The following is a 26,016-nucleotide window of genomic DNA, read 5'->3' on the forward strand; positions in this document are numbered from 1 at the left end:
AGGGAGGGAGGGGCCTGGTTTGAGACCCTTTTAAACTAATTCTGCCAAGCTGCTTTTGTGAACGCTTTATCTGTTCCAGGTGCCTGCTGAAGTCTGGTGCCAAGGTCAGAAGTGACTTTTATATGATTATAGAAATACAAACTGCAGCCAGGCTTTTCCCCTCCCTCCAAAATAAAAAAAACAAATGAAAAGGGAATTTTTAAGGCAACTTAGTCTCCCTGCTGTCCTGGCTAAACTTTGTTCTGGGTAACTGCATCCTGCCTACCTACAACTCTCCCTTCAATTGAATAAGATTAATCAATTCCAAGCCAGAAAGGATCATCTAGTCCAGGGATCGGCAACATTTCAGAAGTGGAGTGCCGAATCTTCATTTATTCACTCTAATTTAAGGTTTCGCGTGCCGGTAATACGTGTTAACATTTTTAGAATGTCTTTCTATAATATAACTAAACTATTGTTGTATGTAAAGTAAATAAGGCTCTTAAAATGTTTAAGAAGCTTCATTTAAAATTAAATTAAAATGCAGAGCCCCCCAGACCGGTGGCCAGTCTGAGTGCCACTGAAAATCAGCTCTTGTGCCGCAGGTTGCCTACCCCTGATCTAGTCTGACCTCCTGTATAACACAGGCCAGAGAGCTTCCCTGAGTTAATTCCTAGAGCAGATCTCTCAGAAAAACATCCTGTCTCGATTTAAAAGCTGTCAGATTGAACATCTACTGTGACTCTTGGTGAATTGTTCCACTGGTTAATTACCTTCACTATTTAAAATGTACACCTTATTTCTAGTCTGAGTTTGTCTAGCTTCAAGTTCCAGCCATTGGAGTATTGTTCTACCTTTCTCTGTTAGACTGGAGAGCCCATGATCAAGTATTCATTCCTCATCTAGATACTTAGACTAATCACATCACTGCTTAACCTTCTCTTTGTTAAGCTGAACAGACTTTAAGAGCTCAGTATATCACTTGTAAGGCACGCTTTCTAATCCTTTAGTCATTCTTGTGGCTCTTCTCTCCTGTTTGTCAACATCCTTGAACCAGAACTGGACACAGTATTCCAACAGCAGTCATACCAGTGCCAAATGCGGAGGTGGAATAACCTGTCTACTTCTACTCAAGAGTCCCCTCTTTGTTGATTGCATTAGCTCTTCTGGCCACCGCATAAGATTGGAAGCTCACATTCAGCCGATTATCCACCGTGACCCCCAAATATTTTGCAAGTCATTGCTTCCCAGGGTAGTCCCCCATCCTGTAAGTGTGGCCTATGGTTTTTGTTCCTAGATGTATAGATTGACATTTAGCCATATTAAAATGCATGTGGTTTGCTTGCATCCAGTTTACCAAGCAACGCTGAAACAGTGACCTGTCATCTTCATTACTTACCTCTCCCCTAAGTTAGCTGCCAATTTTATCACTGATAGTTTTGTTTTCTTCCAAATCATTGATAAACATTTAGTTAAACCATACAGGAACTGATACCTGCAAGACTCTACTGGAAATATATCCTTTTGAAGACAGTTCCCCGTTTAGATTCATTTTGAGACTTATCAGTTAGGCAGTTTTTAATCCATTTAATTTGTGTCAATTTAATTTTATATCATTCAAGTTTTTTAATCAGTGTCATGTAGAACCAAGTCAAATGCCTTACAGAAGGTACATCAACACTAACTTTTTTCAGCCAGTCTCATCAAAAAAGATATCAAGTTAGTTTGATGTGATCTCTTTTATATAAACTCATGTTGATTGGCTTAAATTATGTTTCCTATCTTTAATGCTTTAATCCTGGGTTGACTCCTTTGTCAAAACTGTTACATAGTGTCTGCTCTGCTTAGGTACTTGTATCGCACCAATCACTGGGGGACTCTGAGCATCTTCCAGAGGTACATACATTCATGAGTCTGGCCTCTGTTGCACATGGTGCCTTTTCCATTCCTCTCCTCTCCCCAAGGGGAAAATGGAGGGTTGCACAATGCTTTTATTAGTCAAAGCAAGCAGTGGGAAGTGAGGCTCGCAATAGTTTTTAAATCAAGTGGCAGTGAGTTCCATAGTCCTGCACTGGTTTTTGCGATTGTGCAGGAGACTACCTCTCTCCTTGTAATGTGCAGGACTACTGTGCCATGGGAGGGAGAGGATGACCATGGTCATGATCTCATTGTGACTGTCCCATTCCTAAACTATTATGGCCTTTGAAGATAAGGACCAAGATCCTGAACCAGGTGGGATAGTCAGATCATTGGGGGAGTGTAGAATATGCAGGACAGATTTGATGTCACTATGTGATGTTAAAGCCCAGAGCTGGCTGCCAGTTGATGTTGGAGTGAGGAGTGGTGTGGGGCTGCACCACAGCGGGCAGGGTAATTGCCTTAGCAGCAGCCCCGCTACAATCGACTGAGGGAGTCCCCAGGATCGACCAGTTGCTTGTGACCAATGGGTTGGTGACTGCTGCTTTAGAAGAAGGTGCAAGGAACCCTAGGCCTTGTTTTTTTAGGGCTTTTTGCAAACATTTCACCCTGATGCGGTAGCACTAGTAGCAGTAGTGCAAGTGTTGGCATTGATAGGGCTCATGTCACCTCCGGTTTAGAGCTATGGTGATCATAGTTAGGGAGTGAGAATGGTTCACTTGTAGAAAGTGACTGGATTAGTCATAGAGCCCGTGAACTACTGGCATGGCAGCCGCAGCCAGAATTACTCTTAGTGTACTTGAAGGAAATGGCAAGGTTGCTGCACAGTAAAGTCAATGGATCTTTGGAAATGTTACTGTACCACTGCAGTAGTATGAATGTACCAAAATTAAACACTGTCTCTTATCTGCTAGAGTTACACTAACACGTCTGTAGTATTTGGCTACCAAAGATGCTGCCATCAGGGAAGCATCATGCCCCTACTGCTGGCTCCAATAAGATATCTTGCAGGGGCCAGCCTGGGCAGCTTTCTAAGGGCTTTCTGCATAATGAATACATGAGGAGACTTAGGGTAAGTCTACAGTGCAAAATTAAGTCAACCTAAGTACGTTGGCATACAGCCACTGTAGTAATTAAAATCACTCTTGCATGTCTACATTATGCTTTTTGTGTCGGCGGTGCACCTCCTCGCTAGTAGTGCTTGTATCGATACAAAGAGCAGTGCATTTTGGGTAGCTATCCCACTGTGCAACTTGCCACCATCTAGCGCAGGGTGTTTTGGGAAGGCTTTGCAATGCCTCATGGAGGCAGACAAATCATGTAGGGTTGATTGAAACCATGTTCCCAATGTCCCTTGAGGCAATTTTCTCCCTCCATAATTTTATCTGCATCCTATAATGTTCTGCACCTCTTTTCAAAAGCCCCACATGTCCGCCATATCTGTGAGGAGCATGAATCTGATACAGCTTTGCACTGCTGTGATGAGTGTTCCAAGCACAATATGCCTGATCCTGCAGTATTTGCAGAGCTGCCAGAGACGTCACGGGGAACAAGATGATGCCTGGGAGGTCAGATTTCTGTGGGACGTAAGATACAATTCAAGGTTATTGTTAGCATTCACGGAGCAACCACGGATGATGGAGTGTCAGTTGTGGGCCTGAGAAACAAGCACTGACTGACTGGGATTGCATCATTGTGCAGGTATGGGATGACAAAGAGTGGCTGCAGGACTTCTGGATGCACAAGGCCACATTCCTGGAAGTGTGTGAGAAGCTTGCCCCAGCTCTCCAGCGTAGTGACTCCAAAATGAAAGCTGCACTGACAATGGAGAAGCAAGTGACATTGCTGTGTGGAAGCTTGCAATGACCGATTGCTAGCAATCGGTCAAGAATCAATTTGCTGTTGGGAAATAGACCATGAGGGTTACTGTGATGCAAGTATGCAAGACCATTAATCACATCCTGCTATGAAGGACTGTGATTCTGGGCAGTGTGCAGGATATAGTGGACTGTATTACAGCAATGGGGTTCCCAAACTCGGGGAAGGGAGGCAATAGATGGAATGCATAGCCCTATTTTTGGCACCAGACCACCTTGCCACAGAGTACACCAACAGAAAGGGCTGCTTTTCTATGGTATTGCAAGCTTAGTGGATCACTAGGGACATTTTACCAATATCAACATGGGCTGGTCGGGGAAGGTGCATGACAGATGGCTTAAGAAAACAGACCTGTTCAGAAAGCTGCAAGCAGGGACTTTCTTTCGAGACAAGAAGATTACTGCTGGGGATGTTGAAATGCCATTAGTAATCCTGGGAGACCCAGACTACCTCTTACTCCTGTGGCTCATCAAACCATCCATCTCAACAGCAGCAAGGGGTATTTCAGCTACAGGCTCAGCAGGTGGAGAGTGATAGTTGAATGTGCCTTTGCTGTTTGAAAGGCAGCTGGCAATGCCTAGGGGTGTGTGGATGGGGCAGGAGACCTGGTGGGGAGAGGTGGATAGGGGGTGAGGGCTGGGCCATACCTGGCTGTTTGAGGAGGCACAGCTGCCCCTGACTGGCCCTCCATACAATTTCCAAAACCCGATGCGGCCCTCAGGCCAAATCATTTCCCCCTGCCCCCTGGCATAGAGAATAATAGGAAATACTTCTTGCTGAGTCTCTTTCTCGAGGGGAAAGTATTTCTGATCTCATGGAAAGCTTCAGTCCATCTGTACAAGGACCAGGCTCCTTTGCAGTTGCCTCCCCCACCACAGGCAGTTTGGCTTCCTAAGGAGCAGCACTGGCATTAATGGCTGCCCCACTGTGCCCCCTTTTCCCTTCTCTTCTCCCCAAGAAAAGGTCTCTGCAATCCCCATCAATGCTTTCACTTGGAATCCTGCCAAACCTAGCGGGCAGCATGAAGAGCCCTTACCAGAGAGAGGGAAAGAGTATACAGTATTGCTGCTGTCCCATTCCCGGCCTGGCTTCTGAGTTTTGTTTCTTTGGCCAGGGAGTGTGGGGCCCATTGCTGGCACCTTTGGGGAATCCTATTGTAACATGGCTGCTGCTGGGATAAATGAAGCCAGAAAATGCTTTTCTGGCCTCATAGGCTGTGTATGTAGCAAAATACTAGGTGGTCCTGGCCTCTTCTGTAGCAGGGCCTTGGCACTGACTAGGACAGTCTTTCCTCTGTTCCCACCCCAGGTCTGCAGAGGAGATGAAGCACATGGAGGAAGTCTCCAGGCTGTTCCATGGCAGCGGGGGAGAGCACCAGAAGCTGGGTCCCAAAACCCATGTGGATATAACAGCCACTCGCGAGGAGCATCCCTGGGAGATGGTGATGGACAAGAAACACTTCAAGCTGTGGAGGCGTCCAATAGAAGGGACCCACCTGTATCAGTACAGAGGTAATTCCTCCATTCCCCCTTGCCTAACCATGTGTGTTGTCAGGCATGGTATGATGCCTGTGTGGTGTGCCTGGCTCTTAAATGCTGAGCAAAAATTCAGTGTGGCCTGTCCTAAAACCTACTTCCTTCTTCCTCTCCTGACATCACGCTGCTCCCTCTCCCAGCTTTTCACTGGAATCTCTATCCTCCCCCATATTGTCCATCTCCAGTCACGGCCTCTCCTCCCCTCTGTAGTGTGATTCCAGCCCTGACAGCAGCTTCTGGAAAAGACCTTTCCCACGTGATCCCATTGAACTGAGATACAAACTGGCTTATACCTGTGGTCTCAAGGCTCTTTTGTTTCCCTTTACTGCAGTCTTTGGGACATACACAGATGTGACTCCCAGGCAGTTCTTCAATGTGCAGGTAAGTGTTTCTGGGCCTTTATCTCTAATTCCAGGATGCATGATGTGGTGGAAGTAAAATACAGCTGTCTACCCACAGCACTTAACAGAACATCCACAGGAGGGGCAGAGAAGTGGCAGCCACTGCATGCAGGTCCCAGGGCTTGCTTTGTTGTGATGCCCGCAGAGGGATGATTTGCTCTGTATTAACAATCCAACTGTAGTTCACCTGGCAGTGGACCTCTTTGGCTTTACATATGTATACAGCTTCTGCTTACCTCCTGTTAGCTTTATACCTTGTCTGGCTGGTAATCTCTTTAGGCTCCATCATTAAGTAAATCCCTCATATGAACCTCATGCTCCCTCCCCACACTTATTACCTGGTACATCTCTGCCTCGATATAACACAACCTGATGTAACACGAATTCGGATATAATGCAGTAAAGCAGTGCTTCGGGGGGGGGGGGGGGGGCTGCACGCTCCGGGGGATCAAAGCCAGTTTGATATAATGCAGCTTCACTTATAACACAGTAAGATTTTTTGGCTCCTGAGGACAGCGTTATATCGAGGTAGAGGTGTATGTCTTCTCTCGTGAATCAAAAATACTTGGCAAGATAGAGCTGCTTAAACTAGTTGAGACTCTATTTTCCTCCATGGTAGCCATCCTGGTCCAGCAGATAGGGCATGACATTTGGATTCAGGAGACATGAATTCTGGATAAAGATACTTTTCCATATAATGCATAATTAGACTGTGAAACCTGCTGCCATAGGATGTTGAGGCCAGAAACTCAGCAAGATTCGAAAAAAGGGATTGGACATTTTATATGGCTAGCAAGACTATCCAGAGTTGCAATTGTTAACGCTGCCAAACCTGTCCTTAAACCCACACTGCTCTCATATCCCACCTCACTGCTGGTACAACCTAGTATTAGAGAAACAAGGTGAGAGAAGTAATATCTTTTATTGGGCCAACTTCTGTTGGTGAAAGAGAGAGAAGCTTTTGATCTGCACAGAGCAGCTCTTTAGGTCTGGGAAAGGTGCCGAGGGCAAGTGTACACTACAAAGTTAAATTAACCTGAGGTTACATTGACTTACAGCCACCACAGTAATTAAACTACTTTTGCATGTCCACACTAAGCTCCTTGTGTCAGCAGTTTGCATCTTCACCAGGAGCGCTTGCACCAATTGAACTATCAATGTGGGGCATTGTGGAATAACTTGTGAAAGGCAGCAACAATCGATGCAAGCAACTCTTTGTCTACACTGGCACTGCATCGACTGAAGTCATGTCCACACTTACAAGCTTTCAGCGGCACAGCTGTAAGGGCACTCGCGTAGCTGCATTATACCAATGGGAGAGATCTCTCCCATCAATGTAATAAAAGCAGCTCAGTGAATGGTGGTAACTGTGTCAGCGGGAGAGCGCCCAGAGGAGATGTGAAATTGACAAGCCAGCCAACAGCTGACATATGGAACGCAGTGTCTACACAGACACTGTCACCCTCACCCTAACTACATTGACATAAGCCCCGTGCCTCTCTCGTGGAGGTGCAGTTATGTCAGTGTAGTTGGGCTTTTACCTCCGTGGGAGCAAGGCTGTAGTGTAGACATGGACATAGGTCGAGATAAGCTGCCTTAGGCCGTGTCTGCCTTTTGCCAACAAATTGTGTAGCTTTTGTTGACAAAACAGTGGCGGTGTACACACTACAATGCTACTTTTGCTGACAAAACCCTCCTGTTTGTCAACAAAATAAAACCACCTTGACAAGAGGCATAGAGCTTTTTGCGGCAAAGTTTTAATGACGGCATCAGTGTAGACATCACATTTTGGCTTTGTTTGCTATAAATGGCCTCCAGGAGATGTCCCACAATACCCATCCTGACCTCTCTGATCAGTAATTCGAACTCCACTGCCACGCAGCCAGGTACACAAACATTCCCCTTTAAAGGCCCAGGAATTTTTGAAATTCTACCTGTCTGCTCAGTGTGGAGAGCTCACTTCGCATCTTCCCAGCTGACCAAGCAAGTAGCAAACGCTCTCCCACTTAGACCATAGCAGAGCTGTTGGATCTGCTGTGTATATAGGGAGAGGAGACTGTCCTGTCCTAGCTGCAGTCCAGCCGTAGGAACTTGGATACCTACGAGGAGATTTCTTGTGGCGTGTGTGATAAGGGCTATGATCAGGACACTGCAGTGCAGAGCGAAGGTAAAGAAGCTGAGGCAGGCATACAAGAAGGCAAGGGAGGCTCCAGTGCTGTGCCGAAGACCTGCTGCTCATCCTTGACCGCAACCCCACCGCCAGTAGTCCCCTGGGTACCTTGGCAGGGCTGGAGGCAGCAGACAGTGGACCTAACCCCAAGGATGAAGTCATGGATGAGGAGGTGGAGTTGTAGGACGATGTGGAGCCCACAGCTGTTTGTCAGGTGCCGCGGCAAGTCAGGAACTCTTCTTCACTCTGGAAGTGTCTAGGCAGCCCCAGCAGTCCCTTTCCAGCGAGTAAGAAGGAGAGGAGACCCCTGGTAAGTAATCTTTTTGAGTTGATGCTGCTTGGTTATATAATGTGCAGCTGCCCTTTGCTTTGTATACTGGAGAAGTGGGTGAAGGGGTGGAAATGTACAAGACTAGTTGAGTTTGAGCGTGCTCCAAATTACCCTGCGCAGCTAAGCAGTGTGGTGGAACAGTGTGATGTACACTGAGATTTCACAGGAATCCTCCAGAGAGATCTCTAAGAAACTTCCTTGGAGGTACTCTCCAATCCTCTGCTGAAGGTTCCTTGGCAGAGCTCCTTTGTTCTGTCCCCTATTTTAGGAAAATTTCCCACGCCACTTGGCAGTCACTTGTTCAGGGACCAGAGGCACATGGGTGAGCAGCATAGGGACCAGGTCTGAAGATACACACGTGCAGTAGATGCACCCTAGTGTCCTTGCTTACTCTCAGGAGTGATATCTGCTACAGTGACCCCTGCCTGAGGAAAATGGCGGCAGAATCTACAATATTGTCTCTACTCCCCTGCACTGATCCCCTTAAAACGTCACCTACACTCTTTGCTGCAGCTTGAATGCCTCCCACCCACTTGAGCCAAACTCATTGTGTTTGGCAAGGTGCGTGCTTGCTAAGGGTCAGTGAGAAAGTGATTGGTATATTACAGGAGGGGTATCTTACTGTAATGATTCAGTGCTGTGCTTGAACTAACAATCTTGCTTCTGTGTATTTTTCCTTGTGCTTCTGTAGATGTGGCCTTCAGGAGGAGCACCTCTGGCAGAAAAGGAAGCAACCAAGGCGTAGCAAGGAAGACCTGTTCCGAAAGGTGCTCCAGTCCTCTGAGGCAGAAGGAAGAGAATTCAGGGAATGGCGAGAAATGGAAAGGCAGAAAGAGTGAGGCGTGTGTTCAAAAGGCCCATGAGCAGATAATAAATCATGGAAAAGCAAACAGAGATGCTGAAGTCCCTAATCACACTGCAGTCAGAACAGATGCGTGCTCTCCCCCATGCAGCCAATAGAGAACTGTCTTCCATGCCCTCCCCAAACTCCTCCCATACATTTTTCAACTTTTCAGAACATCTTGGTATCCCGTTCACTCCACCTCTTAAGACAGCTTTCAAAATGGTAATTGGACTTATGCCCAGCTTTGAGAGCTTACCTTGCCCTTCACTGCTCTCTCCCTTCCCACCAAGCCTTTTGTGTGTGTTAATTGGTGTTCAATAAAAACACACCCTGAAAGATAACCAGTCTTTGTGCCGTACACCTATTGCTTGCAACTGGTAGTAAAACATAGCAAATGATTAAACTCATGCCTTACTGCAAATCCTGCTTAGGAATCATGTCAAGAATTAGGTAAACAATCAAAACTCCGATTAATGGAGCATGGCAGATTGCTGTATAGAAGTACACCTGAGCGCCTCCCTGATTTGAATTGCCCCCTGTTGTTTCCCTCTAATAGCCCTTGTATCAGCCTGCTCAAAACCAGCAGCCAGGTGAGCTGCCTCAGCACTCCACCCCAGGCAAACCTTTCACCCTTACCCTCACAAAGATTATGGAGCAGGCATCTATGACTGTTGGAATGTTTTCCTCACTTAGATCTTACCTGCCATAAAGGCATCACCAGCATGTTTTTAATCTGCCAGATGTACATTCCATGGTCTTGCTTCACCTATGCAGTCTATGTTGGCGTGCTCCTTGCTGCTGTCCGGGTTTCTCATGTAAGGCTTCATGAGCTGTGGGAGTGAGGGGTATGCTGGGTCTCCCAGGGTCAGTCTGACCACTTCATCATCCCCCACTGGACTCTTCTGGTCTGGAAAGAAAGTCCCTGCTTTCTGTGCAGGTCAGTGTTCCTTAAGATGCTTGCGTTATGCACCTTCCCAGACCACCCCGCGCTGATGTCAATGAAATGCCCATAGTGATCAACAAGAGCCTGCAGTACCCTGGAGAAGTTCCCCTTTCTACGATGTACTCCCTTGCAAGATCATCCAGGGCCAAAATGGGAATATGCATTCCATCTATCACCCTGGCACAGTTAGGGGATCCCATTTCTGCAAAACTATTCACTATGTCATGCACATTTCACGGTCCTTCATAGCAGGATGCAATTAATAGCCTTGCACGCTTGCATTAATGCAGTCCACACGGTCTACTTCCCTAATCCAATCTGATTTGCAACCAACTGGATGGAATTGCCAGCTTCCATACTACCATCGCCACATGCTTCTCCGAGCAGGCTCCTCTCATTTTGGTATCCTTGCACTGCAGGGCTGGAGCAAGTGCCGCACATAGTTCCAGGAAGATGGCTTTCTGCAGCCACTGCTCGTCATTCCAGACCTGCATAATGATGCAATCCCACCACTCAATGCTTGTTTTCCAAGCTCAAAAGCAACAGTCCACCATGTGCAGCTACTCTGTGAATGCCAAAAGTCATCTGGTGGTGGTTTCTTTCTATGGCACGCAGCAGGTCAGGCAACTTTGATTCCTGTTCCGATTAGGAGCTTGTGCTATACTATATGTCCATCCGTGATGTGTTCATAACCACATGACCACTACAGTAGAGAGGAGTGTGGGATCCATCCCTTCACACACAGATGGGCGCACAGTAAAAAGGGGATGTTGAAAAATACCGCAAAATACAGTCAGAAGACCATGGAAATACTGGGACACAAACTAATGCATCATGGGACGTTGAGCCCACACCCATGATGAGCTGCGATCCACTCCACCTTCCCACAAGTCCTAGCTGCAGAAGGTGGTGAGCAGCACAGTGCGATAGCTATCCACAGTGCACTGCTCTCACTGTCAGTGCAAGCACCAAGTGTGGACTTGCTCTGCTGACAGAGGGTACATAGTATGAACGTGCAATAGTGATGTTTATAGCATTTTTGATCATAGACATAAGTTTTGTCAACAACACTTTGTAGTATAGACAAGGCCTTAGGCTGATGTAAGGCAGCTTACATTAATCTAACTAGCAGAGACCAGGGGTTAATATCACAGCTAAATACAGGGTGGAACAGATTGTTTAGCATAAGTGGTTAACACAGATTGTAAAAAACAATTCAAAGTGAAGTAGCCTGTTAATACCTCCGGGGTCATAGAACAAACAAAAGGGGGGAGGGGGGGCTTAGTGGATTACAGTTTGTTGTAATAAACCATAAATCCAATGTGTGTCTTCAGGCTGATGTTTTTTAATGTCTAGTAAAGTTATGAATTTAAGCTCCCAAGCTCATATTTTGAAGGCATTGTGCAGGTTTTCTTTGAGGACAAGAGCTGAGAGGTCAGATATGGAGTGATCATTTTGTGAAAAGTGTTTGTCTTACAGGTGATGCAGTGTTTTTTTAATTTTACCATTTTTCTGTGTAAGTGGAATGTGAGTGGGTCACCAAGAAGATTCTAGTATTGGCCTACATCATTTTCCGTGTGATCTGTCGTAGGCCTCTAGAGTCTACCTCTAGGGCCTTCTATCCCCAGTCCCCCTCAGTAAACTATCTGCTTCCCAAAGCAACATTATAGAGGGGAAAAGCTATAAAGTCCTGTGTCCCTGCTGCAGTAGCCATCCCCGCCACTGTGTGTTTATTCCCAGCAAGAGTATCTTAGGGATCATGAACTTCTTGTAATACTCCCTGGCTCTCAAAAGCAGTCTTTATTTTTGGTAGATATAAGGAACTGCTCATTCTTCTGCCTTTATAAGGTGGGGAAGAGGGGTACCTCCTCCAGCCATAACCTCGATTATACAAGAAACGTGCTACAGCTTCACCCCATAACACAATTGTCATATGTTCTTCCCTTATTCTGTAGCTGGACACTGAGTACAGGAAGAAATGGGATTCACTGGTCATCAAACTGGATGTGATTGAGAGAGACCTGACCACTGGCTCAGAGGTGATTCACTGGGTAACTCACTTCCCGGTGAGTGTTCCTTCCTTCCTCTCTCACCCCCCTTGCTTTCTTATGGCCTGTCTGGTGTTAGAAGAGACTGATTTGCATGTCTTTGTTCCTTTAGTACCCAATGTATTCACGGGACTACGTGTATGTTCGGCGGTACAACGTGGACCAGGAAAACAATCTGATGGTGCTGGTGTCACGGTATGGATCACTGTCACACCTAGCTTTGTAGTGTGAGAATGGGGTTGTCCTTAGACTCACTGTCACTGTGACAAAGATAGCATTGGCATTTTCTTTTGTAGGCCTTGTGCCTTTTTCCATGCTTTTACCTGGGTCAGTGAGTTGTTATAGGTGCTGCCAGCCATGCCTATAAATCATTAAATTTGTCTAACACTTCCCAGTATAAGACCTTGTTTTCAAATTTGCTGTGCTGAGTGTCTGGAATGAGACTGTAAAAGCAGCGAAGGGTCCTGTGGCACCTTATAGACTAACAGACCTTTTGGAGCATGAGCTTTCGTGGGTGAATACCCACTTCGTCAGATGCATGTAGTGGAAATTTCTAGGGGCAGGTGTGTATATATATGCAGGCAAGCTAGAGATAATGAGGTAGTTCAATCAGGGAGGATGAGGCCCTGTTCTAGCAGTTGAGGTGTGAAAACCAAGGGAGGAGAAACTGGTTCTGTAATTGGCAAGCCATTCAGTCTTTGTTTAATCCTGAGCTGATGGTGTCAAATTTGCAGATGAACTGAAGCTCAGCAGTTTCTCTTTGAAGTCTGGTCCTGAAGTTTTTTTGCTGCAGGATGGCCACCTTAAGGTCTGCTATAGTGTGGCCAGGGAGGTTGAAGTGTTCTCCTACAGGTTTTTGTATATTGCCATTCCTAATATCTGATTTGTGTCCATTTATCCTTTTCTGTAGCGACTGTGCACTTTGGCCAATGTACATAGCAGAGGGGCATTGCTGGCATATGATGGCGTATATTACATTGGTGGACGTGCAGGTGAATGAACCGGTGATGGTGTGGCTGATCTGGTTAGGTCCTGTGATGGTGTCGCTGGTGTAGATATGTGGGCAGAGTTGGCATCGAGGTTGGTTGCATGGATTGGTTCCTGAGCTAGAGTTACTATGGTGCGGTGTGCAGTTACTGGTGAGAATGTTTCATATCTCTACCTCATTATCTCTAGCTTGCCTGCATATAGATACCTGCCCCTAGAAATTTCCGCTACATGCATCTGACGAAGTGGGTATTCACCCATGAAAGCTCATGCTCCAAGACGTCTGTTAGTCTATAAGGTGCCACAGGACCCTTCGCTGCTTTTACAGATCCAGACTAACACAGCTACCCCTCTGATACTTGACACCATGCAAGGTACTGCATTTAGCCGTATGGAATGGAAATCCATCAACCTCATGAAGAAACTTGCACAAATACGGACAGATATCATCTTCCTTTCCAAATGCAAATGGATGGACATCATACCAAATGGACTAAAGGTAAAAAATCCACTGCTATCTACATACTACACAGACCACAGTGAGAGATTATGCCATACTCTATCAAAGAAACTGAGGAACCACCTGATCATCATCCTCTACAGCAAACAGGAAACATCAAAAAAGAGCTCTCCAACCTGGAGACTCTCATTAATAACCAAACTTCTATACAAAGGGACTTCACTAAAATAAGACAGGAGATCTACATTACTCACTTCACCTCTCTACAAAGGAAAAAGGACTGTAAGCTGTCTAAACTCCTACCTGCCTCATGGGGCCCCAACCGTGGTACTCCCAACCCACCCAGCAATATCGTCAATCTATCCAACTACACACTCAGCCCAGAAGAAAAGTCTGTCCTATCTCGGGGACTCTCTTTCTGCCCTGCCACCCCCACCAAAATGATACAGTTCTGCGGCGATCTGGAAGCCTACTTCTGCCATCTCCGACTCAAAGAATACTTCCAGGACAACACTGAACAGCGCACTGATACACAGGTGCCCTCCCACCAACAGCACAAGAAGAACTCCACATGGACTCCTCCTGAGGGTCGAAATGACAGTCTGGACCTCTACATTGAATGCTTCTGCCGACGTGCACAGGCAGAAATTGTGGAAAAACAACATCACTTGCCTCATAACCTAAGTCGTGCAGAACGCAATGCCATCCACAGCCTCAGAAACCACCCAGACATTATCAAAGAGGCTGATAAAGGAGGTGCTGTTGTCATCATGAACAGGTCTGACTACCAAAAGGAGGCTACCAGACAACTCTCCAACACCAAATTCTACAGGCCACTTCCCTCAGATCCCACTGAGGAATACACTAAGAAACTGCAACATCTACTTAGGACACTCCCAACACTAACACCGGAACAAATCAACGTACTCTTAGAGCCCCAACCAGGGTTATTCTATTTACTACCCAAGATCCACAAACCCGGAAATCCTGGACGCCCCATCATCTCGGGCATTGGCACTCTCACTGAAGGACTGTCTGTATATGTGGACTCTCTACTCAGACCCTATGTCACCAGCACTCCCAGCTATCTCCGTGACACCACTGATTTCCTGAGGAAACTACAATGCATTGGTGACCTTCCAGAAAACACCATCCTAGCCACAATGGATGTAGAGGCTCTCTACACGAACATCCCACACACAGATGGAATACAAGCTGTCAGGAACAGTATCCCTGATGATGCTACAGCACAACTGGCTGCTGAGCTCTGTGCCTTTATCCTCACACAACTATTTCAAATTTAATGACAATATTTATCTCCAGATCAGTGGCACAGCTATGGGCACCCGCATGGCCTCACAATATGCCAATATTTTTATGGCTGACCTGGAACAACGCTTCCTCAGCTCTCATCCACTCACGCCCCTTCTCTACCTACACTACATTGATGACATCTTCATCATCTGGACCCATGGGAAGGAGTCTCTGGAAAAATTCCACCACGATTTCAACAGCTTCCACCCCACCATCAACCTCAGCCTGGACCAATCTACACGGGAGGTCCACTTCCTAGACACCACGGTGCAAATAAGTGATGGTCACATTACCACCACCCTATACCAAAAACCTACCGACCGCTATGCCTACCGTCACGCCTCCAGCTTCCATCCCAGGCACATCACACGATCCATTGTCTACAGCCAAGCACTGAGGTACAGCCGCATCTGCTCTAACCCCTCAGGCAGAGACCAACACCTACAAAATCTCCACCAAGCATTCTCAAAACTACAATACCCGCACGAGGAAATGAGGAAATAAGGAAACAGATCAACAGAGCCATACGTGTACCCAGAAGCCTCCTACTGCAAGACAAACCCAAGAAAGAAACCAATAGGACTCCACTGGCCATCACATACAGTCCCCAGCTAAAACCTTTCCAGCGCATCATCAGGGACCTACAACCCATCCTGGACAATGATCCCACACTTTCACAGGCCTTGGGTGGCAGGCCAGTCCTCGCCCACAGGCAACCTGCCAACCTGAAACATATTCTCACCAGTAACTGCACACCGCACCATAATAACTCTAGCTCAGGAACCAATCCATGCAACCAACCTCGATGCCAACTCTGCCCACATATCTACACCAGCGACACCATCACAGGACCTAACCAGATCAGCCACACCATCACCGGTTCATTCACCTGCACGTCCACCAATGTAATATACGCCATCATATGCCAGCAATGCCCCTCTGCTATGTACATTGGCCAAAGTGCACAGTCGCTACAGAAAAGGATAAATGGACACAAATCAGATATTAGGAATGGCAATATACAAAAACCTGTAGGAGAACACTTCAACCTCCCTGGCCACATTATAGCAGACCTTAAGGTGGCCATCCTGCAGCAAAAAAACTTCAGGACCAGACTTCAAAGAGAAACTGCTGAGCTTCAGTTCATCTGCAAGTTTGACACCATCAGCTCAGGATTAAACAAAGACTGTGAATGGCTTGCCAATTACAGAACCAGTTTCTCCTCCCTTGGTTTTCACACCTCAACTGCTAGAACAGGGCCTCATCCTCCCTGATTGAACTACCTCATTATCTCTAGCTTGCCTGCATATATATACACCTGCCCCTAGAAATTTCCACTACATGCATCTGACGAAGTGGGTATTCACCCACGAAAGCTCATGCTCCAAAAGGTCTGTTAGTCTATAAGGTGCCACAGGACCCTTTGCTGCTTTTACAGATCCAGACTAACACGGCTACCCCTCTGATACTGGAATGAGACTGGTGCGGGTTCCGCTGTTTGAGAGTGAGGCTTGGGAAAAACGTTTTGTAGTAATAAATTCTGATGACCTGCTCTTTGAAAAGCTCTTGTGCTCCTGTGTCTTGGAAGAGGGACATGAAATTCGGCAGGAAGGGTGGACTTTAGATTAGGGACGTGCCTTTTGCTGAGCCTGTGAAAATCTGCCCTCATTTGGCCAAGTTGTAACTCTTCGAAAAATCTTAGTTCACACATGCTCAGTAGAAAGACACTTCTTTGATTTTTTGTTTGTATGTTTGGTAAGCTAAAATATCTGAAGATTTGATGTGCACTGTGCATGCTCCAGCATCTTCAGCTCGTAGTGCTGACCAGGCTCTGCTTGTGCCTTCTCCACAGTATAACTAAGCAATACCCGGTAGCCCTGGGCTGGAGGGAGTGAAGCTGGACTCTCCCCATTATTGGCAGCTTTGTGCAAGGGTAGGGTTGGGCACCAGAACTGAGAGCAAGGAGTCTTTCTTTCTCCCAAGCTTTCAGTGACCCTCATGCCAGCACCTCGCCAGTGTGAAGGAATAAGCCACATGACTCAAATGTGGGGAGAGGGGAAGAGCTGGACCTGGGGGGTGAGGGGGAGTGGGCTGGAGCAAGAAGCTTTGAAGTGGAGGTGGGGAACAGTCTAGGACTGGAGGCTGGCACAGGGGTGGGGACTGAGACTACAGTTAGGAGACTGAGCCAGTGGGAGTGAGAAATGTATGTGTGTGCGGGGGGGGGAGAGGGACTGGAGGCCACTGAGGGGGGAGAAGATGGGCTTGGGGAGAACTGGAATAGCTGGGCAAGAAAACTGGGGATAGTCTGGAGGGGGTGAGGAGAATAGACAGACACAAGGAGCCATGAGTAAGGACAGGCCTGGGAGGGGGACAGTGCAGAAAGGTTCCAACTTGGGCGCAGGGCAGAAAAGTGTCTCCACTAGAGCCTCAGTGCAGCCTTAATTCAGTCTTATGCCTATGCCCTAGTATATAGTCTCTAATTACATGGATATGTACCATCCTGCCTTTATACAGCACTATTGACTTTTGCTGCATAGACCATCAAATGCTGTCCCTGCCACGAGGCACGTCCAATCTAGGTTTGATGGCAGACAAGGGCATGGGAATGAGGGAAGTTTTAGATGGTGACAGATCAAGAAGTTATTTTTTGTTTTGCACTGTGTGCATCGTGTTCCACTTCGTTGTTATGTTGGTGTGGAGGAGGTTGTTTGGAGGAAGTGGGCTTTGAGATATTTGAAGAGGAGTGAGAAGGTCCTTCCAGGTTTAGGAGAGAGCGAGTGGGATGCTTGTGGGAGGAGGGCATGAAGGAAGCTGGAACTGACCTGAGCACAAGACCCAAGCTTGGTGCTCGGATTCTGCTGTGGCTGCGCAAGCCTCCTGCCCTGTGGTCTATGGAATGGCCTCCGCTCATCCCTCAGCCAGCAGAGCAATGTTCTTGATCCAGTAGTGGAGGAAAGAATGAGAGCTTCACAGGGGGATGTGGCTCCAAAATTGGAAAGGCCGGGGCTTGCTTCTCAGGTCCCTTGTCAGAAGCCCTTCTGTCATATCTAGCATGGTGAGGAAGAGCCCAGTGTCTGGATACCACTGGGTTAGGAGAGAATATTGGAGAGGGCTATCTGGGGTGTGTTTTAGTCACATACGTAGCAGTATCTGGTTCATATACACACAGGCACTATTTTAAAATGCCTTCTCAATGGCAGGGGAGGCAGGGTGGATAATAGGGCAGGTCAGTTTCCTGTTCTTCCACAGACTGGCTGTGTGAACTTGGGCACGTCACTTCATGTCCCTGCCTCAGTTTCCCCATTAGTAAAATAGGGATGACATTGCCCTCTTTTGTAAAACGCTGTGAGTTAGGTGTTACTATAAATGGCCTGTTGGAGCCTCTCTAAATGATTGCAAAATTTCAAGAGGCTCTCTGAGAATAGCGTGGGTTCTTACCGTTGCGGAGAGAGTCTATATTTTATCATAGATGATGACTAGTACAGTCCGTCAGCATCTGTCCATTTAGACCCAGGTCTGAAGCTAACCTCAGGAAGGGTTACCCAGGGTTATAAGTACCCTTTCCCATCTTGCATATATTCCAGAGCAGTGGAGCACCCAGGCATCCCAGAAGATCCCGAGTTCGTGCGCGTCCGAACCTATGAATCCCAAATGGTTATCCGACCACACAAGACATTCGATGAGGTGAGTTCCTGGCCAGTCTGGAAAACCAGGGGAACAGTCACCTGTTGTTAAGGCCTCTCCAGTGGAACCCCAGTCAGTACAGAAGCTCGTTTTGAAAAGTGGTAACTGAATGTGCTGACTAAAGCTCTGCTGTCTGCAGCTACTGCACCAGGGATATCAGCTCTAAGTATCAAGGGGAGGGCTGTGTGGATTCGCCTAGCCTTAATGACAAGAAACCACTCTGATGGGACCCAGGAATGTGAGGCCCTGCACAATTGGCTGCTTTTAGCATAAGGAAGTCTTGTCTGGGCCTGCTGTGGATCAGCTCCCTGAAACCACCAGCTCTGGCAGCACAAGTATAGCTTTCCAGACCCGACAAGCCTTGTGCTGTATGTACCAGTAGCAATAGGCACACACCAACCTGAGAGCTCCAAGTGTTCCCTGAAATGTCCAGCCCCTTATCCACTGAACACTCAGAATTCCCAAAGGAACAGGACACACCAGCTTGTCAGGGTCAACTCAGGGCCACCTCTTAGCTTAGCACTGCGGGACTGAGTTATATTTATAGTGAAAACAAGAATAAAGAACAGAGAATCAAGTGATACTGAGTTAAAATGTTGGGGAAATGGTTACATATAGAAGAGTATGATTCTTTCTGAAGACTAAACTTGACAAGTTACTGTCTTGTCTAAAGAAGTTTTTCACCCAAATTTCTCTCCAGCTTTTTCAGCCAAGCCTAGCTGAGATTCCATTTTCATGAAGCAAATTCGCTGTGCACTTGTGCTGGAATCTGTCACCTAGGAAATGTCGTCTTCTGTATTTGGGGCAGAAAGAACAAACCTGTGATATCTTCTCTCTCTCTCTCTCTCTCTCTCTCTCTCTCTCTCTGACATTTCTAAGGATCCTTCATTGGCATTCAGTTCAGATTGGTGATAGGTGGCTCATTGTGAAACATATAATTCTTAATTTGCATTTAAGCAGATAGGTAAACATGTCTTGTCTGACAAAACTTTTCACCTTTTGTCGGTGACCAGTGCCTAGCTATTCTTTGAGAACATGTTTTCAGTATTATGGATACTATGCAAGGAGTTATGTATATGCACATTTACAATTACATTGCAATATAGGCTTTTATTAGATGATGCTCTTGGTGAGCTACCATGTACATTCAGACTCAATTGTAACCTACATACCTCTTGCCAGTTGGCACCAAGAGATTCCTGGTTCACAGACACAAAGCTGTGACTTCCTTGGTGTCACCGTGGTTTTGACCCAAAGTCAAAGGTGATAGCTTAGCCAAGATTTTCATAGATTCCAAGGCCAGAAGAAACCACTGTGATCATGTCCGCTGAACTGCGTAACACAGGCACTTTTTCAAAGTGTGTTCTGTTACTTTTGAAAATGACTGACAGACTGATTTTTGGGTGCCCAAATTGAGGAGACTAAGTGCTGAGCACACACCCTCTGACAATCAGGCCCCTTTAAGGGGTCTCAGGCACCCAAAATCACTAGTCACTCTTGGAAATCTTGGCCCTTCTGCTTCAACCACTTGAGAGGAGCTGTTATGTGGTCTTAGCAGAATACACAGCAACCTAGATCTGCCCCTTGGACTCTAGCTGGTCAGCCTGTGTAGCAGCTAGCTGATTGGAACCAAGATTTGAGTAATTCCCTCCCATTTGTGTTTTATGCTCTTATTTCTGAACCCAGTATCTCTCTTTTTATTGCTGTGATGTATTCAAAAGGCTTCTTGTCTGCTGCCTCTCTCAGATCCTCCTGCTCAGGGTTTTGTAGTGTGGTCAGGGTAAATGACACGTTCAGCACTTCACCACTTCACAGACTAACCCTCAGCTCTCCTAGGAAGGAGCTGACTAAATATGCTGTCATCATATGGGTTCATATGGGAAGATGGAGCAAATGAGTGAAGCAACTTGCTCAAGACAAGTTAAATCGGGGGTTAAATCTGATTTCCATACGCTGAGCCCTATGCTTGCTTCTTCCATGTCACGTCAGTCTTTGTGTTTTTGTGGATCTCTATGAAAGCTCAGCATGTCAGCCTTCTCTTGCCCCAATTGAAGAGAAACTGGAGGAGGAAAATGGTTCAGACTTAAAATGTATCATGCCTATAGTATCTGCAGAGACTGTAGTCAGGATTCTGATGTATTTGCTTTCAGTCCTCATGCTTCCTGGTTATAAGTGGTAGCCATGAAGAAAATTCCCTGTGTGGTATAGTGTTGTTGTGCAACTAACTCACCTTCCTGTGAGTTATTTGGCACTGGAGGCTGGCTGAAATGGGGGCTTTATCTGCCCTGTTTAAGTAGTGGCTTTGTAAGATCAGCCCTGGTTGCTGAGAGATTCCTGTGACAGGTCAGGTATCACTAAACTTAATCCTCTTGCAGAACGGCTTTGATTACCTGCTGACGTACAGCGACAATCCACAGACAGTGTTCCCGCGCTACTGTGTCAGCTGGATGGTCTCTAGTGGTGAGTCGCTGGCTCTAACCCTTCGCTGTGGTCTAGGGATATTACCCAGCCTAACCATGAACCCCCAGCCCTTGGCGGGCCGGTGCAGCCATGGGCCTGCTGTGCCAGCCCCACAGGCTACTCTCCATTTAAATCAGTTAGCTTTTTAAACAGTACTTGCACCCCTACACTGGTTTGGGAGTCTGGCTCCTTTGAGCAGCATGAGTCCTCCGGCCTCCTTGCTTCTGGAATGAAAGCAGTGGGAGGGTGTTTTGTGGAGAACCTTGCCTGTGTTGGTCAGATGGACCTCCTCTTTTGGGGACTACAGACAGACTTTAGTACACAAACTAGAGATCTGGCATGGGAGACCTGGGGAACGGGTGGTGAATGGCCTCAGACTTTTCTGTTGGTTTCTCTATCCCTATGGGGAGGGGGAGGTGCACTATGCAGAGGCTTCTGTTTGAAGAGCCTGAGAAAGATAACTATAGGAGACCTGCCCAGCGGTGCTGGTTCGCACTGATTTCCCTTGACCAGCAATCAAGGGGAAATGAGACTTGGGAAGCTTGTCCATGACTTCTCTGTCTGACACTTGAGGGGATTTACCTATATTCCCATTGTGGCCTCTGTACCTCCAATCCATGCACTCTGGAATGGCTTTCCTTCCCCCTTGCACCAGGTGATCTGCCCATCCCAGGGGCAGTTGAAGGCACACTGCCAAGGTTGAGACCCACAGAGTGGAACTTGCTATTACAAAAAAATCACTATTTGTAAGATCAGGGAGAAGCTGAACAAACTCATCCCCTCCGAAACTCTTCCCAGGGTGAATCTCGGAGCACTCAAGTGGGCTCGGCTCACTGGCCACTGCAGATGCACATGATGTGTGTTAGTCTCCCTTGAGAGTGGGTGAAAACATAGAAGCTGCCTGCTCCTGGGATTGGAGTGGAAGGGGTGTGCAGCAAGGTGACTTATCCCCGAATGCTCTGCTCAGAACCTCTGAGACACAGTCCATCCATTCAGTAGCTTAATCAACCCACTGCCAATTAAAGGATTTTAGTTTCCCACCTCCAGACTCATTTTACACAGGCTTTTGGGCCTATGTGAATTGAATGCTCTAGAGTTTGGGCTCTTTCAGACCAACAACATGAGGGAGTGCTAGAGACAAGGACCTTAACTGAAAACATCTTGCCACCAGCTGGGTCCTGCTTTCACCAGAGTCTATTAGTTTGAGAACCTCTACTGATGTCATCTGCAGACCATGGCAGCACATCTTCTCAGCAGCAGGCGCTACAGTAAGCAGAGCAGGTCCGCACCCACTCCCTGTGGTGGCTTCCCATCAAATAGCAAGTCAAAATCAAGCTCTCAGTTCTTGCTTTCAAACTGCTCAGTGGTCTGGGTCCAGCATATCTAACTGAGGCTAAAGCCCTGGCACGGAAGACACTGGTCAGCATCTTTGCATCTTGGAAAACTCTTCAATGGGGTGAGGCACTTCTGTAGAGGAGACATAGCTTTCTCAGGGGATGGTCTGCAGCTGTGGAATGAAATCTCCACCTGCTTAAACCTCCTCCCCTTTGCCTCCAAGTACCAGGTGCACTCCTCTGACCTATATTGTGGGGCACTGCTCTCTGGGTGAGAGAATGAGCCACACATGATGCTTGTTAGTCACATTACAATGTGAGTGACTGAAAGCACTAGGATACTACAGTTATGAGGATGGGATAAGAACCTGTATAGAAATACATTAAACCATTAAGATTGCAAAGTCAAGCGCTCAAGTAGGGAAATGCAGAATTAAGGTTCCCCAAGGGAGCCAAATTAAGGGCTCCTGGACATCTGCACTGTAATAAAATCAGATCATGTAATTAAGTACTGTTTCCCCACGGTACCCGTCTCCTTCAGTTCAATGTTTCTCTTGATCTCCCTCATTCAGTATATGCTCTCAGGCTTTGCTTACCACACACCATCCAAAACCTGCACTGGATGGACCCAGAACTTGGAATTTCCTCCTGGCTGTTTCTATGGTGCTCTTACTGTAGCATTTGAGTGCTTCACAAATATTCATGAATGTCCCTTCACCACCCCCTTGTGAGAGTAGGTGATGCTGGTATGCCTATTTTTGCAGCTGAGGCACAGAATAAGACCAAAATTGCCAAGTGTTCACTAGCTTTGGGTGCCCAGCTTGTGATACCTAAGACCTGGCTGGTATCGTCATGTCTTCTGCCCCCACCTTGAAATACTTAGCATTTTTATAGTCCTCTATCTGACCAAAGAACAGCTCTGCTCTACTTCCATTGCAGTTCTGCACATCTGGACCTATGTGTCTCCTAGCACCCAGAAAAGGAGGAATAAACACACACCATCTGACTTTTGCGACAAATGAGGCAGAGGTCCTACAGACCCTGATCCATTCCCAGAGCGCAAGGTCTGGGTGCTCTGGGAAAAAAAGTATGTGATCATGTAACCAAAAAACTGTCCTAATACAGACACACAAGGAGGCAAATGAAGGTTTAGAAAAGCTGGATGAGCACAAATCCATGGGACCGGATGCACTGCAGCTGAGGGTGCTAAAGGAGTTGGCGGATGTGATTGCAGAGCCATTGGCCATTTTCTTTGAAAACTCATGGCGATCAGGGGAGGTCCCGGATGACCGGTAAAAGGCTAATGTAGTGCCCATCTTTTAAAAAAAAAAAAAAAAGAGGAGGAGGAGGATCTGGGGAATTACAGGCCAGTCAGCCTCACCTCAGTCCCTGGAAAAATCATGGAGCAGGTCCTCAAGGAATCAGTTCTGAAGCACTTGGAGAGGAAAGTGATCAGGAACAGTCAGCATGGATTCACCAAGGGCAAGTTATGCCTAACTAATCTAATTGCCTTCTTTGAGATAACTGGGTCTGTGGATGAGCGGAAAGCAGTGGATGTGTTGTTCCTTGACTTTAGCAAAGCTTTTGATACAGTCTCCCACGCTATTCTTGCCGGCAAGTTAGTGTGGGTGGGATGAATGGACTATAAGGTGGATAGAATGCTGGCTAGATCGTCGGGCTCAATGGGTAGTGATCAATGGCTTCATGTCTAGTTGGCAGCCGATATCAAGCGGCATGCCCCAAGGGTCAGTCCTGGGGCTGGTTTTGTTCAATATCTTCATTAATGATCTGGCAGATGGCATGGACTGCACCCTCAGCAAGTTGGCAGATGACACTAAACTGGGAGGAGTGGTAGATACACTGGAGAGTAGAAATAGGATACAGAGGGACCTAGACAAATTAGAGGATTGGGCCAAAAGAAACCTGATGAGGTTCAGCAAGGACAAGTGCAGAGTCCTGCACTTAGGATGGAAGAATCCCATGCACTGCTGCAGGCTAGGGACTAAGTGGCTAGGCAGCAGTTCTGCAGAAAAGGGCCTAGGGGTTACAATGGCCGAGAAGCTGGATATGCGTCAACGGTGTGCCCTTGTTGCAAGGAAGGCTAACGGCATTTTGGGCTGTTTAATTAAGGGCATTGTCAACAGATCGAGGGACGTAATCATTCCCCTCTATTCAACATTGGCGAGGCCTCATCTAGAGTACTGTCCAGTTTTGGGCCCCACACTACAAGAAGGATGTGGAAAAATTGGAAAGTGTCCAGCGGAGGGCAAAAAAATGATTAGGGGGCTGGAGTACATGACATATGAGGAGAGGCTGAGGGAAATGGGATTGTTTAGTCTGCAGAAGAGAAGAATGAGGGGGGATTTTATAGCTGCTTTCAACTACCTGAAAGGGGGTTCCAAAGAGGATGGATCTAGACTGTTCTCAGTGGTACATGAGAATGGCTTTACTGGATCAGACCAAAGGTCCATGTAGCGCAGTATCCTGTCTACCAATAGTGGCCAATGCCAGGTGCCCCAGAGGGAGTGAACCTAACAGGTAATGATTAAATGATCTCTCTTCTGCCATTCATCTCCACCCTCTGACAAACAGAGGCTAGGGACACCCTTCTTTACCCGTGATGACTAATATCCATTAACGGACTTAACCTCCATGAATTTATCCAGTTCTCTTTTAAATGCTGTTATAGTTCTAGCCTTCACAACGTCCTCAGGCAAGGAGTTCCACAAGTTGACTGTGCACTGTGTGAAGAAGAACTTCCTTTTATTTGTTTTAAGCCTACTGCCCATTAATTTCATTTGGTGGCCCCTAGTTCGTGTATTATGGGAACAAGTAAATAACTTTTCCTTATTTACTTTCTCCATATCATTCATGATTTTATATACCTCTATCATATCCCCCTCCCCCTTAGTCTCCTCTTTTCCAAGCTGAAAAGTCCTAGCCTCTTTAATCTCTCCTCATATGGGACCCATTCCAAACCCCTAAGCATTTTAGTTCTCCTCTGAACCTTTTCTAATGCCAGTATATCTTTTTTGAGATGAGACCACATCTGTACGCAGTATTCAAGATGCGGGTGTACAATGGATTTATACAAGGGCAGTAAGATACTCAGTTGTCTTTTCTATCCCATTTTTAATAATTCCTAACATCCTGTTTGCATTTTTGACCGCTGCTGCAGACTGCGTGAACGTCTTCAGAGAGCTATCCGCGATGACTCCAAGATCTTTTTCCTGATTCTTTGTAGCTAAATTAGCCCCCATCATATTGTATGTGTAGTTGAGGTTATTTTTTACAATGTGCATTACTTTACATTTATCCATATTACATTTAATTTGCCATTTTGTTGCCCAGTCACTTAGTTTTGTGAGATCTTTTTGAAGTTCTTCACAGTCTGCTTTGGTCTTAACTATCTTGAGCAGTTTAGTATCATCTGCAAACTTTGCCACCTCACTTTTTACCCCTTTCTCCAAATCACTTACGAATAAGTTGAATAGGATTGGTCCTAGGACTGACCCTTGGGGACACCACTAGTTACCCCTCTCCATTCTGAGAATTTGCCATTCCTATCCTTTGTTCCCTGTCTTTTAACCAGTTCTTAATCCATGAAAGGACCTTCTCTCTCATCCCATCATGACTTAATTTATGTAAGAGCCTTTGGTGAGGGACCTTGTCAAAGGCTTTCTGGAAATCTAAGTACACTATGTTCACTGGAAAAAGAACAGGAGTACTTG

General features: G+C 46.6%; 1 protein-coding gene across 3 annotated transcripts in view; it reads left to right on the plus strand.

Moving 5' to 3' along the window:
• The window catches only part of STARD7 (StAR related lipid transfer domain containing 7), a 40,311-nt gene that overhangs the window by 6,747 nt on the left and 7,548 nt on the right, over positions 1–26,016 (plus strand). For all 3 annotated transcript variants that reach the window (XR_007772275.1, XM_050937517.1, XM_050937518.1), the window contains exons 2-7: positions 5,083–5,285; positions 5,641–5,690; positions 11,954–12,064; positions 12,159–12,241; positions 18,392–18,491; positions 20,867–20,951. Coding sequence is in view for 2 of the 3 variants with exons in the window: in XM_050937517.1 (XP_050793474.1) it covers positions 5,083–5,285; positions 5,641–5,690; positions 11,954–12,064; positions 12,159–12,241; positions 18,392–18,491; positions 20,867–20,951 (632 nt within the window). In the remaining variant the exon portion in view is untranslated. The remainder of the gene's footprint in view (positions 1–5,082; positions 5,286–5,640; positions 5,691–11,953; positions 12,065–12,158; positions 12,242–18,391; positions 18,492–20,866; positions 20,952–26,016) is intronic.

The sequence above is a fragment of the Gopherus flavomarginatus genome, chromosome 2 (assembly GCF_025201925.1).
Source record: "Gopherus flavomarginatus isolate rGopFla2 chromosome 2, rGopFla2.mat.asm, whole genome shotgun sequence".
NCBI classification, from domain to species: domain Eukaryota; kingdom Metazoa; phylum Chordata; order Testudines; family Testudinidae; genus Gopherus; species Gopherus flavomarginatus.